This window comes from Camelus dromedarius, chromosome 14 (genome assembly GCF_036321535.1).
Source record: "Camelus dromedarius isolate mCamDro1 chromosome 14, mCamDro1.pat, whole genome shotgun sequence".
NCBI classification, from domain to species: Eukaryota; Metazoa; Chordata; class Mammalia; order Artiodactyla; family Camelidae; genus Camelus; species Camelus dromedarius.
This window is the reverse complement of record NC_087449.1, coordinates 63,648,664-63,662,401: the sequence shown is the minus strand read 5'-3', so window position 1 is coordinate 63,662,401 and position 13,738 is coordinate 63,648,664. Positions and strand designations below refer to the sequence as shown.

Below are 13,738 nucleotides of genomic sequence, written 5' to 3'. Positions count from 1 at the left end.
CTGAACCCAGGTTCCTGTGCACGCTAAGCATGCACTCACCACTTGAGCTACACCCACCCCCAACAAACAGCCCCTGTGACTTGTTTGGTAGATGCTGTTGGGCTTGGAAGCAGTTCATTCCCTTCAGTTCTCTGAAAGGAACTGAAGAAAATCTGGAGTCCTGACCTTGGGGCCGCGGCACAGCACGTGCTGCCTTGCTGCACCCAGCAGGGCCTGACTCCAAGAGGAGACAGAGGACGAGACCTGGCCCACCCTCACCTGTAACCAAGTGTCAATCTGGATTGCTTTCACCCCTTCCACTAAGGCTTCATTTACATCCGGCCAGTGACCGTAATCAAACCATAAGGTGAGGACTCTGGAAAAGAAAAATGAGGAAGTCACAGAAAATTCAATTCATCAGCTTTTGTCTATTTTTTCATCTTTGAGACTCTTGAGAAGAGAACAGGCAGGGTCCCAAATCAGTGGCTCTCCGATGTGTTTGGTGGTGGGAGCACTTGGGAGCAGGCGGTGGTGAGGCTGGCAGTGCTCGACTGAATGCAGGAGGGTCATCCCAAGTGAGTGACTATTTCATTCCAGATCATCCCGGGGGTCGCCGTGGTAGAGCTCATAAAGCTAACAGATGAGCCCCTGGGTAACCTGCAAGTGTGTAAAGAGCCGCTGACTGCACAGCGGCAACCCGGAAGCCTGGCACTTAGCCGGTGCAGAGACCCAAATGCAGGAGGACTGGTCACCCACGGCCGGCCTGCCAGGCCTGTGCCTCTCAGAACTGCCTCTAAGAGCTGAAGGGATGTCAGTGATACTGTGAGAAACAGCTGGGTTTCTGCTTCCTACACAACGAGCCACATGCAGAGTCCGCAGCCTTCTTCTCCCTCCTATGCTAGGACATACTCACTGGAGTGGGGAGGGAAAGAGGACGTTATGTGTGACTTCTGTGTCCTGCCATCCACACGGCCTGCCAGGGCTTCCCTTCCCTTCCCTGATACCTGAGCGTGTCCTGGAGGTTGTTGCCTCGTGACAAAGAGATGGAACGAAAGAAGCCCTGGACGGCAGGGACGGTGTACATCAAGAGGGTTTTGGACAAATCCTGTTGGAACACACATGCATCAGTGAGACTCTTACCTCAGCTTTCTCATCTATAAAATGGGCATAACAGCACACTACATGGTGCCCACCTCAAAGAGTGGCTGTGAGGATTAAATCGGTTAAGGCATGAACGGCCTTTAGATCAGTATCTGGCACACAGCAAGCACTCAGTAAATGGCAACAGTGCCACAACTGCTATTATCTTGGGCTACTGGTGACTTCCTGAACAGGGTGGCAGAGGAAGTGGGGCTAAGGCCCTGAACACACTGATCTCTCAGCCTGTCAGCTGCCCCGGGCTCTGAACCAGCAGCCCCAGGGGAGGCGGAAGGGGAGAGAAAAAGACAGAGGACAGATTCTGCTGGGCTCCATGCTCAGAGTGGCCTCGCAGACGCGCACGGCTGCCCCCGCACAGGTGCAGGGCTTAGCAGGATGAGCTCATTCACGTGGGAAGCGTGACAAGGACCTCATTCTCTGGCCTGGGGGCTACGTCAGTTCCCCAAATGCAAATGTATACACAAAAGTGCGTCTGGAACAGGCTGGATGGCAGCTCAGCTAGGTTTTCAGTTCGTCTAGCACTTGGGAGCAGAGCCCACGAGCGCTCCACCCTCTCAGAGCGCGTGCCCCGGGCCAGCCCCACAGCGGGAGGAAGGAAGGTACCTCGGTGACCTTCTTCTGCAGGGGAGATGGGGTGGGGCTGTTCTCAGTGCTCTCGGCCTCGCTCTCGCTGTTGCTGCCCTCTGTGCTGGTGGCCGTGGCGGTGGCGGTGGCTGCGGTGGTGGCGGCGGCGGCCGTGTTGGTGACATTGGCCCCGCTGGCGTGCCGCAGCTTCTTCTTCTCGTCACGGGCCTGGTTTTGATGTTTGTAGTGCAGCACAGCTTCGAAGTTCATCACTGCCCACGCGTGCCAGGCCTGGGGGGCAGGGGCGAAAGGACAGACCACGGGGCTGTGACAACAGCAGGGGCAGGAGGCTTGGGTATCGAGGGCCTCCAGGAGTGTGAGGCCAAAGCTGAGGGAGGGCATAGACCGCCCTTTCTTCTCCGTGGTCAGTAGAGCAAATCTTCACTTCAACCCAAACCCCGGGAATGGGGCGCTTTCCTCCAGGGTGTCTCCTGTATCAGGACTGCGATGAGCGCGAAGGGGAGGGCACGGGAAGAGGAGCAAGAGATGGTCCCTGCCTCAGGGACCTCTTCATCTAGTAGGGGAGGCGTCACCCAAAAACTCATGCAGAATGCGACTGGGGTCACAAGAGACAGACAATGGGAACGCCAGGGACAAGGCTGGGAAAGCTTCACAGAAAGGAGGGATTTGGGGGAAGGTCTTAAGCAATCTTAGATGCGCAAGGAGGGGACAAGAGAGGGCAGAGAAGGCAGCAGTGAGGACGTCCTGGCAGAGGAAGAACAGGGACAAAGACGCAGTGCGGGCCAGCACAGGATGGCTCACAGGACACACGTGAGCAGCCATGACCGAAGCTGAGGGAGTGTGAGGAGCAAGGTGGGGGCCCAGCAAAAAGGAAGCTCAGGTTATGGATGGCTGCCTAGGAGGCCAGAGGGCCCACTTCATTTCGTAGGAAACAGAGTATTTAATATCTTCTTTTTCGGTGGAGAGTGGAGGTAATTAGGTTTTATTTATTTATTTAAAAAAAATTTTTATTGGAGGTACTGGGGATTGAACCCAGGACTTCATGTGTGCCAGGCATACACTCTACCACTGAGCTATACCCTCCCCCCGGAAATAGAGCTTTTAAAGGTAGAGAAGAGGTTCAGGGGAGTGAGGGTGGAAGTCTGAACCAGGCCATGTGACAGTGGCAAAGGGACACACTGAAAGCACAGGACCATGATGGAGGGTGAACCCTGGTCATCATCCATCCCTCATGCCTGGCCCGGGGACTGTCAGAGAGCCAGTGCTCAGTGGCTGTTTGCTACAAGAGGCCTTTGGTACTAACTTGGATCCAGGAGGAACTACTCACTTCTCTGAGGTTTTGGGCCAAAGTGACGCGCTGGTGCAGCACTGCCCGGTGTTCAGGGCACGAGGAAGAGCTTGATTTGGGAGCTTGTAGGTTTGCAGTCATAGTAGGACATTAAGTAATCTACTCGTAGGTGGATTTCCTGGATAATCAGTAAATTCCTTTGCATCCTTTGCTAAAAACCTTTCTTTAACATAGAGGTGTCCATTTCCCCACATAAGCAGAGTGGATTGGTCATAATTGACCTCTCTTTGCTGAGTAAGAATTCTATAATGATCCAGGTTCATTTTTCCCATATCTTTGTTTATTTGACAAATACCTCTTGTACATGTACTCTGTGCCAGGCACTGAGCTGGGGGTCATGGTGAACAAGACAGAAAGAGTCTCTGCACGCGCACAGGGCTACAGCACACCACTGATGCTGGAAGGCAGCATAAACCCCAAAGGGCCTAGGCCAGGACAAAACAGAGACTAAAATTCCCGGCGCTAATTTTTTTCTTGTGATTTCTTTCCAAAAAATTAAATGAGGAAAAATAATCCAGTTAGGACATAGTCTTAATTAGAAAGGTTCCAACTAATCAATGGTTCACTGGACAGATTTTTCCAGCCTCGGACGGAAGCTGTCCTAGAGAGAATAATTATTGCTTTCACAAAATGAGCATTTTTCAGATTGAAGCACGCTTAAACCAGGATAAGAATTTTATTGTAGATGCTTCTGTGGTCTTCAGGTGCAGGTTTTGATCCCAGAGGGATTAATTCACAAAGCATTAGCATGTTAAGGAGACACCGGGAAGAAATCGTTGACTTCTGCTATATCAAGCAGCTACTACCAGGAGGCCCCTCAGAAAAGATATAAAAAACGAGAATATGTGCTCTCACCAAAGATGCATACTTCCAAGAATCACTCCTCTATGAGTCAATCACATCTTTTATACATTTTCTAGTTCTGTTTATCTTCTTGAAAAATTTCCTATGACATAATAGGATGTTACCTAGAGCTTTCCAATAAAAACAGAGAAAGATCAGTTCTTAGATGAGGAGCAGGCAGGGATGGCAATCAGAAAGAAGCTGGGAAGGAACAGATGACCCAAGGGAAGATAAAGTTCCGGAGACTAACCATGTGTCCAGATGCTCTAGGAAAACAGGCAGCTAAGAGTCTATGGGACAACAGCATCCCCAGGGCCACGCACACACTCGTGGTGCAACAATCTTTCCCAAGTAAAAGAACCTATCAGCCTTTCCGAATCGATCAGACTTATAGAGGGCCTGTGACAGACTGGCTCTCGGCACTCAAAGAAGCAAAGTCATGCTATCAGACCAGCGCCACCCAGGCTTCGCTGTCGCCCAGCCCATGTCCGCCTGGGGCTCACCTTGTACCAGCTGCGGTCATGCTCCGTGGCGGCGCTGTAGTACTGCAGGACCTTGGGGATCGTGCTCTCATTGATGCCCTGCAGGTTCAGCTGCCACTCCCCCAGTTTCAGGAAACATCTGCAAACAGAAATGAGCCCTCCAGTTGCTCCCTCCTCAAAACAGCCCTCCCAAGGAGAGCAACGAATTACGTGACGGGGCACAAAAGCCCTCCTGACATTTACTCTCAGGAAGCAACATGATGGAACCATCAGAATTCTCGGCCACACGGAGGAGAAAAGGCATGGGGGTAAGGTGTGAGCTCTTCCTCTCGCCCCATCTTTCAGGGCTTCCACAAACCAGGTACCTGGAGAGGAGAGGTCTGCATGGAACTAGCTCCCCCAGATTCACTTTGGTGGGTGGCAGCTGCTGAGAGCAATTTTTCTTATTGATTGTTACACGGCTTTTCCCTTTCTTTCCCCTTAACAGCTGACGTGTACTGACTGCTACTCTGTTCCAGGTACTGCACCAACCCTCACACCATCTTACACCACCCCAGGGAAAAGGGACTCTCGGCATCCCCTTTTTACATAATGGGAAAACTGAGGCACAGAGAGGTGAAGTAACCTATCTAAACTCACACATCAAGTTAGCAGCATATCTGGCATTCGAAAACAAGGAGCCTAACTCCGAAGCCAGACACCAGGAGACCGGTGCATGGGTGCTCTTGGCTTGCTGGAACCTGAGAAAATAAGTGGCAGAGACTTTGGCTGCCTGGGACCCCGACTGGGAAAGGTGAGAGACGTAAGCAATCGGCTGCCCAGGGAGCTGGGGACACTGCCTTTGCGGCAGAGGCGCTGACGTGGTGGGGATGGAGCGGGGACCTCACCGGGCCATGAGCTTGTGCAGCTCCTGCTTGTGCTGCTGGTCCTCGGTAGCGATGGCATGCTGGGCTTGCTGCTGCATGGTCTGAACAAAGTGCTGCATGTGCTGGAAGGCATCGATCTGTAGTGGGACAGAGGCACAGGGAGGGAGGCCCTTGGCCCTCGGCCCAACCTCAGGGGGAAGGAACTACTGTTCACAGGCCCACAAGCCAACCCCTCTCCCAACAGAATGCCCTGGAACACAGAGTGAGGACAGAGGACCAGGGCATGAAGCTGAGAGATGGTTGGGCTTTCCAAGAAAATTCATATTTTCTCAACTCCAGTCTTCGCTTTCCTTGGCCAATTGTTATTAACTAGTTTAGTAAATCTTAGGAAAGCTACTTGCCTGACTACCCCAAATAACAACTTGTATGACGTAATCTGAAACAACTGCTTACTTCATTATCAATGTATTGCCCTGGGGGAAATTAAGTTTATGGGGAATTGTTTCAGGCTAGTAAAACTTTAGTATTTGTTCAAAACACTATGGTACCTTGGATACCCTAGCGTAGCAAAAATTACAGCTAGAAAATCTGACAGAACCCTCAGTACCCAAGTAAGAGCACAGAGATGGGATGAGGCTCCTCATACAACCAAGTGGAATGCGGGGAGCCAAGCAAACATTCAGTTGGACAGAGTCGCTTAGGGGCAAAATCTTCAGTGTTCTCAAGCAGTTACATCTCTACGCTGTGTGATTTTTATACAAAGTAAGCAGAAGGCATTCGGGTTAGTAACAGGCGGTGGAACCAGGGAAGGGCAGAGACAGTCAGAGTCCAGGAGTGAGTTACAAGCCATCCGTATGAGTCCGCTGTGTCCACACACACAATCATGGTGATAAATGGGGTTCACACTCTTTCACATGGACATCAAAAGCTCAAATGGAAAAGATGGTGAAATCTAAATCCATCACAATAGGGAGGGGAAACAGTGACAGAATGTGAAAAAGAGAATGTGTTCTTTGCTGCAGAAAAGGAGGAAAAAGATTAACATTTCAAATAAATAAGGCCAGAGTGATCTTCTCACAGTAAATCTAAGTCTCTTTTTCTCCTTTCTTTTTTTTATACTCATTTTTTTTTTTTTTTTGGTGGGGGGAGGTACTTAGGTTTATTTGTTTATTTATATTTAGAGGAGGTACTGGGGATTGAACCCACCTAAGTCTTTCTTTTTTTTTTTAAACAGAAACATGTCAGGCCATGATGATGGCCTTGAAGGAAAATGAAACTCCCTGGCTTGGGGGCCAGGATCAACCTCAGATGTTTTTGCTATATAAGGAGTTAATTAGTTAAGTGGCACCTAGAGGGCTTAACCCAGAGGCAGAATGACGTGACAGTTTCCCAGGCGGCTGATCTGTTCACAAGGACAGGGTAGACACACAGATGTTCGAACAGCTGACAAGACACCTGTCTCCCTCAAATATCTGCTCTCAGAGTCCCATGACTCACCATGGCTTTGAAAGAGGAGCTACATTAGCATCCCACACCTGGGAAAGGGTAACTGTCCCTTTAGCTTTTCTTCCATGGGAACTACACTGACCAGACTTAAATTTGATTAAGAAGAGAAAACAGAACAGGGAGGGAGTCTTAAAATGATCAGTCATGAAAACGGTGGATGATAACTCAGTGTGGTTGGTGTGTACATCAAGCAGGTAAGAACTGAAGTAGAAATTCTGATGTCAGGGGCTTTTCAGAGCCCATAAGCTACGTGTCACTGAAAGTCCAGACACAAAGTTTAAACTCTCTTTGGAAGACTCAACAAGAACAAAAAATAAATTGCCAAAACTGGGGAGGCTGGATATTAGTCTGGATTTGAAGCCCAGTATTAGGTTTACTGAGCTTATCCAGCAAGGAACACTCTGGTATCTTTCTACTCTGTGCCATGGAGGCAACTTATTTCTAAGGAATTGGAAATGCTCTATCAAAAACTCCTTTTCTCCATGCCCAGGAAGCGTGGAGGGGGAAAATGATTCTTTCTCTCTTACAGATGGTGGACCGGCAGCTTGGAGGAAGGGGCTTCTCTCAGGTCCAGGGTGTAAGCTGGGGAGAGTATTCTGGGTTCTTGACCGCCTGGGTGGTTAGTGGACAAAAACGATGTTCGCAGCTGAGTGAAATTTCGCAGAAGGAACCAGTCTGTCTCTAGATTCTCTGAACTGTCTCTTGTTAGGAAAACATTGTGCACGCACCTACTACCTGATGCCTCCTGGCAGAACAGGGGCTGCTTTCCCCCACTCTCACCTGCCTTGGGCAAGGCAGAGAGTACACGGAGTAAAGCTCAGAGAGGTAAAGTGACTTGTTCAATAGCACAGCTATTATTAAGCAGTCAGTTTTCTTGGTGTAGCTCCTGAACTCTTATGAAGATGTGGCATCTCTAGTTCTGGGCTTGAAGTTCAAGCATCTAATTTTAAACAGGTTTCTAAATTTTTGATGCATGTGGTTTTACGGTCTCCCTCCAGAACTTGGGCTCCTGAGAAAAGGCCATAATCCATGGAGAAGCTGGGCTGTGGTCCTATGTTGAAAGAAGCCACTCCTTGGTTCAGATATTAGCCAAAACACTCCTTCTGCCTGCCTTCGGCAAGACATTCAAAGACTTGGAGGCTATACGTAGGAAGGAAACCAGACTATATTCAGCTCCAGCACCTTCTGTTTTTCTCATTTGCCTGGAGGAAGGTCAGGCTTTGAATCAGAAGAGCTCTGGCTTGGGAGGCTCACAGAGACTCAACAAAATAAAACAACAACAAAAGAAAACAAAACCCCAACTGCACATTTGGAGAAGGACACCTGAGTCACTACCTTTGAAGCACATCCCAGTCACAGACCCAGTGCCTGGGTGCAGGGCTGCGCTTCCACTCTGGGTGGCATTCACAGTCACAGAGGCCACCACCCACAAAAGAAGTCAACTTCCAGACATAGTCCAAGGGTCTCCCAAGCTTGCCTTCAGCAGAGACACGACTGCTATGTGATCACATCTCACAGCCGGGGCTCCAGTGACTGCTGGGTGTTCTCTTCTCATCTCAGGGACAGTGTGGGGACAACAACAGGGAGAGGAGAGCTGGGACTGCCTCCTCTGTGTGGTAAGAGGATGATGGGGGAGCCAAAGCAGGTGCTGACTTTGCCTCCAGTTCCTACTTTTTGTTAATCATCACCATCATCCAGGGAGATTGTTTAAAAAAATAAAAACAAAAACCCCCACCAGAAGGCACAACTATTTCCCAAGGACCTGTCCATAAATAGTCAGAGGAATTCTAAATTGGCTTCAAAATGCCTTTCCCTAGTGGTTTCAGCATTACACTCTGGGTGTTGCTGCTTCTGAATCCCAATTTGATGATAGGGAAGGAGACGAGAAGTCTGAAAAACCAAATTGGTATTATGAAAGTTCTAGTCTGTGTTTTCGCAAACAGGCTGCTTTTCTGGGTCCTTCCCTTAGGAAAATCCCCAAGCAATTGTGCTCCATCTATGTTTCGGCATATTCTAGCTCTAATAAATACCACTGTGATTACACTCCCTGGTTTGATCAATGGTATACATGCATCACCTCGAGTATGATTCACTTTTTGAAATCAAGCCATATAGCCTCCTAACAGGAGCAAACTCCCTGACATGGTGGTCTGGACGCTGTTTCCTTTTGGGCCTTGAGGAGACGGCGAGAAGCCGAGTGGGCGAGCGTTCTGGAGAAACGTGGCCCACTGTCGGGTGTGGGTACAGACCTTGCGAGCGCTCTTCCACATATTTTTCATGTAGGCGTAGGTCACCTGAGGGTGAACTGTTGGCAAAGGATGGTCAAGTTGCCGAGACGGATCAACTCCCAGGAGCAGCACCAAGGTTTTGTGAGCAAGAGCCTTAAAAACAAGAGGTCAGTTATAAACAGAACTGGGCCAGGAGCGCCGTTCCCTCCTCAGCCCCTACCCACCCACGTGGGGGGATACGCACCAGTCTGCCACTCTTGCCACACAGGCTTGCGTACTTGAGCCAGGTCCTCATGTCCTCGTGCGGGCTGACCACAAGCGACCGCACCATAAGGATTTTCTGCCAGTCCTCCACAATACGCTGGCAGCCCTGGAACATTTAGAAGCGAGGATTAGATCTGTCCTCTGCTATATTTTAACCCCTCACAAGCAACGATGAAACCCACCCTGAAACAAAAAAAGAGATTCATTTATAATCTCATCTTTCTCAAGTGAAGGGTCCTGTGAGTGAAACACCTCTTAGGAACTTCTCAAAATTCATGAAGCAGTAGAGCATGGACTCTGGAGCCTGAATCCTGGCCCTGCCACCTACTATCTGTGACTTTGGACAATTCACTTAACCTCTCTGTGGCTGATCTGTAAGATGAGATAAAAATGGTACCAACTTCACAGGGCTAGGGTGAGGCTTAAATGAATTAAATTATTTAAATTTCTTTTCTGGATTGTAAATAATGCATTTTTATTTAAAATTTTTTGCTTCAGTCTCTCTGGTTGAAGATGACTTTCAGTGACAAAGAAATTAAATTTAGAATGTATTATTCAAAATTTAAAAAACTAAGTGTAAAAAAAGCTTAAATAATTAAATTTTCAAATGATGTTGTTTGTAAGTTGGCGTTTATAATTCCTGAAGTTACTAGAGCCTAAACCTGCACTAAGATCCTGGCCTTGCTCAGATTCTTTCTCCTTCATTTTTATTTGTCTCAGATCAAAAATGCACGTGGAAGGGGAAGGGTCTCATTCACTTGCACATATAAATTCTTTTAAATTTTAAAAAATAATGTGAATTAATCATTATTGAATCATTTGATATCAAAGGACTGCTGAGAGTAGAGCAGGCCCCTTCTCGCCCACCTTCCTGGTAAGAAGCCAGACCCAGAGACAAACCACCAAGGAAGCGAGATGGGTTTCTGAGATCTTTGATCAGTGAGTTCCATGAAGCCAAACGAGCTACCCTGCATGGAGATGAGTTTAAAAAGTCTAGCAATAGTGGCTGCAGGTTTTTCAATGTGCCAGGACACGATCTGAGCCAGAATAAAGAACCCAAGGCAAGAAAAGACCCAGTACAAGTAAGCCTGACCCCTCAAACTGCCCCATGGGAGACACTGGCTGGGGATTTCACTTTAATTGATCACAAAATGGCAGTCTTCAGCCTCGGCAGCTGACTGAGTGTTTTGACAGCAAGCCATCCACAAGAGCCAAATTTCTACCATAAACTTAAAGCTTTATTTTTAAGCGTTGGACCATATTTCCCCATCCCATTAAATGTCACAACAGTGATTTGGAAAGTTAGAAAAACAGAACAAAACACACATTTGACTGTTTTGGTGACTTCTCATCATCTGCTAGTTTCACCCAGATGCTAACATCACTTGGCCCACTGTAAACCAAGAAGCATCTTTGTCTTAAGGTGGGAAAGTCATGAAGGCTTAAGATGATGATGGTATCTTGGACACAGTAAAGTCGAACATGGGTCTCTCCTCTCCAAGACTCATTTAATCCATTTCCTCCTACCCCTTCTAAGTCTCTATTTGGATAAAGTCCCATCTGTTAGAATGGCAGATCTCTGATTTGGAAACTGTTCACCCTATTATAGGCACTTAAAAAAAACCAGGGTGTGCACAGGCAAGTGGGAAATGCTGGGTTTATGGAATTCTTTGCTGGTGTCCAAACAGACAATTTTCCATCAAAACATTCACTGGGCACTTCATAATTGCTAATAAAACATGTAAAAGAACTGCATGTGCTCATTTCAGAGCATAAGCGAGTGTGTTCATAGACGATCCTGTGCCCTCCGCTTTCCTTTCCAGTGGAATGTGCCCGGAACTTCGTAGACAGGAATGCAACTTGGAGTCAAAAGGCTTTGCCACAGCCTACTGAAAAGCTGGAAGCATAAACCCTGATTCTGGGGACAGAATCTGGAATTAAGTGTGGTTAGGGGCAAGAGGAAACAGCTTAAAACTGACGAGGCTGATTATGACAAGCAGGGGACCAGTGGCTTCTGGAGCAGCAAAGGCTTTGCTGATGAGCTTCCCCTCCTGCCTACTCAGGGAAAGAACTGTCCTTTCCAAGAACACGTAAGACTCTGGACTCGTGGATCTGGAATCGACAGCTCTTCGGGATAAAATGAGCAGAATGTATGATGAAAATACTGATGGAGGACTTGAAAAAGGTCCTCGATGAGGGGCAACTTCAGTAGAAAGAAGTCTGCGTAGAGACTACGGAATGACTAGGACCAGCGGAGCTGTGAACGGCAGGAGTGAGTACACCCCCCCTAAGGAGACGGCTGCAGGAGGCCGGCGGGGGGATTCAGAGCAGCGGCTCTCGGCAGCGGCCACATCCTGGAATTGTCTGGGAAGGCTGAAAACATATTGATTCTGGGTCTCTCCCCAGAAATTTTGTTTATCTGGTCTGGGAAGTGGCCTGGGGATCCATATTTTCGAAAGCTCTCCAGGTCATTCTGTTGTGTCGCTAAAGCTGAGAACCACTGATTCTAAGACTCTCAACTACCTGGCTGTAAGTGTCACTTATTAAAGACATTTTCTTTTATTCCAAGAAGGGTAAAAGGAGGCTAGAAAACTGGTCAGTCTCTCAGAGCTAAAGGCTTGGGTGAAAAGCCTTTGGGTGTTTTGCTTTGAATGCAAACCAAGCCTCTTCGAGGAGGCAGGAAGCCATGTTGAGCAGGGGAGGGAGCCGGGCGGGTGGGCTGACGGGCTCTCTACCAGGCTCACCTGTAGTCTCTCCCACCAGATCTGGCGGATGATCTCTCGTCGCTCGGGGACAAGTTTGTACTGGATAACCTCTTCCAGCTCAGACAGCATATGGCAAGAAACCATGGCCTGACGGAGGCAAACCACATTCCAACTTAATACAGCCCGAATGATCCAAAAGCCAGGCTTCATTTCAATCATTCCTTCTGGTCCCACAGGCATGCTCTCAGCAGCCTGTGTGTCCTCATGAGCCCACCCCAAAAAACGGACTGAAATAAGCCTCAAACCCGACATCCTGCACATGTTCCACACGCACCCCGTATGCCCGACTGTAGCTCTCTCCAGCCATCGCAGTTAACTCAGCGTCCAGCAGGTCCCGGGCTTTGTCGATGCACTAGAAAGAAACAGAGAACTCCTGGCACTGAGCTGTGGACTCAGGCTGCTACTTTCAGGCTTCCCAACTAGCTGCATATCTCACTTACATCCCTGTGAAGAGGAGAGTTCATCAAAGAAGAGACCTTTCACCAGATTTGACAGGCTAGAGAAGAGCATTTATCCAATTTCTCAGAAAAGACAGAAATGTATGGCAGCCAAAAGCTTAACATCTTAAATCTTGGGTTACAAAGGAAGGGAAATGTGTGCTTAGAATCACTGTGTTCTTGCATCTCAAGAGGACAACCTAGGGATCTACCTTCCTTCAGCCTTTCCTTGCTGGGCATGTTGGTGCAGACAGGCTGTGCAAACACTCGAATGGCCCTGCTGGCTGTCTCTGGCTTTTGAGCACCCTGTCCTCATGAGGGAGTAAGTGCCTCTGAAATTGGCAGAGGGACACCCAATCCTCTTCAGGTACATGGGAGTTTCTGCGCCTGTGACATGAATGGCCCAACTCTCAGTCCTTATCATGCAAAGCAGAGCCCAGGGGAGGTCACAGGACTGCAGTCTGAGTCTTCTGTTTCATCCGTTAAAAACTCTGAATGTGGAGCTTTTTCCTTTTTGAATGCTTAAGGTTAATTACTATGTCCCTGTTCAGTAGCGATCAGGTCATTTCCCAAGCACCTCTTCCAAGACAGTATGGTGCCTGACAGGGCGGATGTGATTACCTCATTATTTCATTGTGCAAGTCAGCACAGGATTTCCAAATCAAGTGCCAGCTTTCCTAGAAGGTAATCAGTGTGTGACACGCCTGCACAGCCGGAACCTTATGACCAATTTCTGCGGCAGAGTGGGGCCTGCTGCTCTCTGAATTCTCTTTTGGTGAAACAGTTTCTCTCTACTACAGGGAATGCTAAGTAAAGCAAGACGGCAAAAAAGGATGCAGTGATGACCCAAGGAGCCAACTCCGAAAACAATCTAAGTGGTAACTTCCAGAACACGTGTCCCTCTCAGAGCAGAAAGTGGCCCTGGCTGATGTGCTGGGAGTCCTCCTCTTACGGAGTCTTACGCTCCAAAGCCATTCTAATGAGCTCACAGAGCCAAACACGAGGGCTGAAGCATAGCAGCCTATCACCCAGGCACCCTGCGCCAAGGGGCGGACAGGGCTCGCATGATTACCTTTTCTTTGCTGGTCTGGGTACAGGAAGGTTTGTACCTGTTGTGCCAAGGAGAAGAGGTCCTGATGCAGCGCCAGCACGGCTCTATAAAATGCCCCATCGTGGGTGTCCCGAGGGATCATACAGGTGTACTCTTCCATGCTGTCCCACTGACCTACACACACACGGACAGACAGGCAGAAAGAAAAGCCTCAGGGTGGTCAGTG

At 48.6% G+C, this 13,738-nt stretch overlaps 1 protein-coding gene across 1 annotated transcript in view; it reads right to left on the bottom strand.

The window, feature by feature from the left end:
* MTOR (mechanistic target of rapamycin kinase) overlaps positions 1-13,738 on the bottom strand; it is a 115,726-nt gene that overhangs the window by 16,037 nt on the left and 85,951 nt on the right. Inside the window, exons 32-41 of the mRNA XM_031464051.2 lie at positions 13,571-13,686; positions 12,299-12,376; positions 12,004-12,111; positions 9,240-9,365; positions 9,017-9,148; positions 5,283-5,398; positions 4,417-4,534; positions 1,741-1,992; positions 984-1,084; positions 259-355 (exon numbers count right to left, since the gene is read on the bottom strand). Of these exons, the coding sequence (XP_031319911.1) occupies positions 259-355; positions 984-1,084; positions 1,741-1,992; positions 4,417-4,534; positions 5,283-5,398; positions 9,017-9,148; positions 9,240-9,365; positions 12,004-12,111; positions 12,299-12,376; positions 13,571-13,686 (1,244 nt within the window). The remainder of the gene's footprint in view (positions 1-258; positions 356-983; positions 1,085-1,740; positions 1,993-4,416; positions 4,535-5,282; positions 5,399-9,016; positions 9,149-9,239; positions 9,366-12,003; positions 12,112-12,298; positions 12,377-13,570; positions 13,687-13,738) is intronic.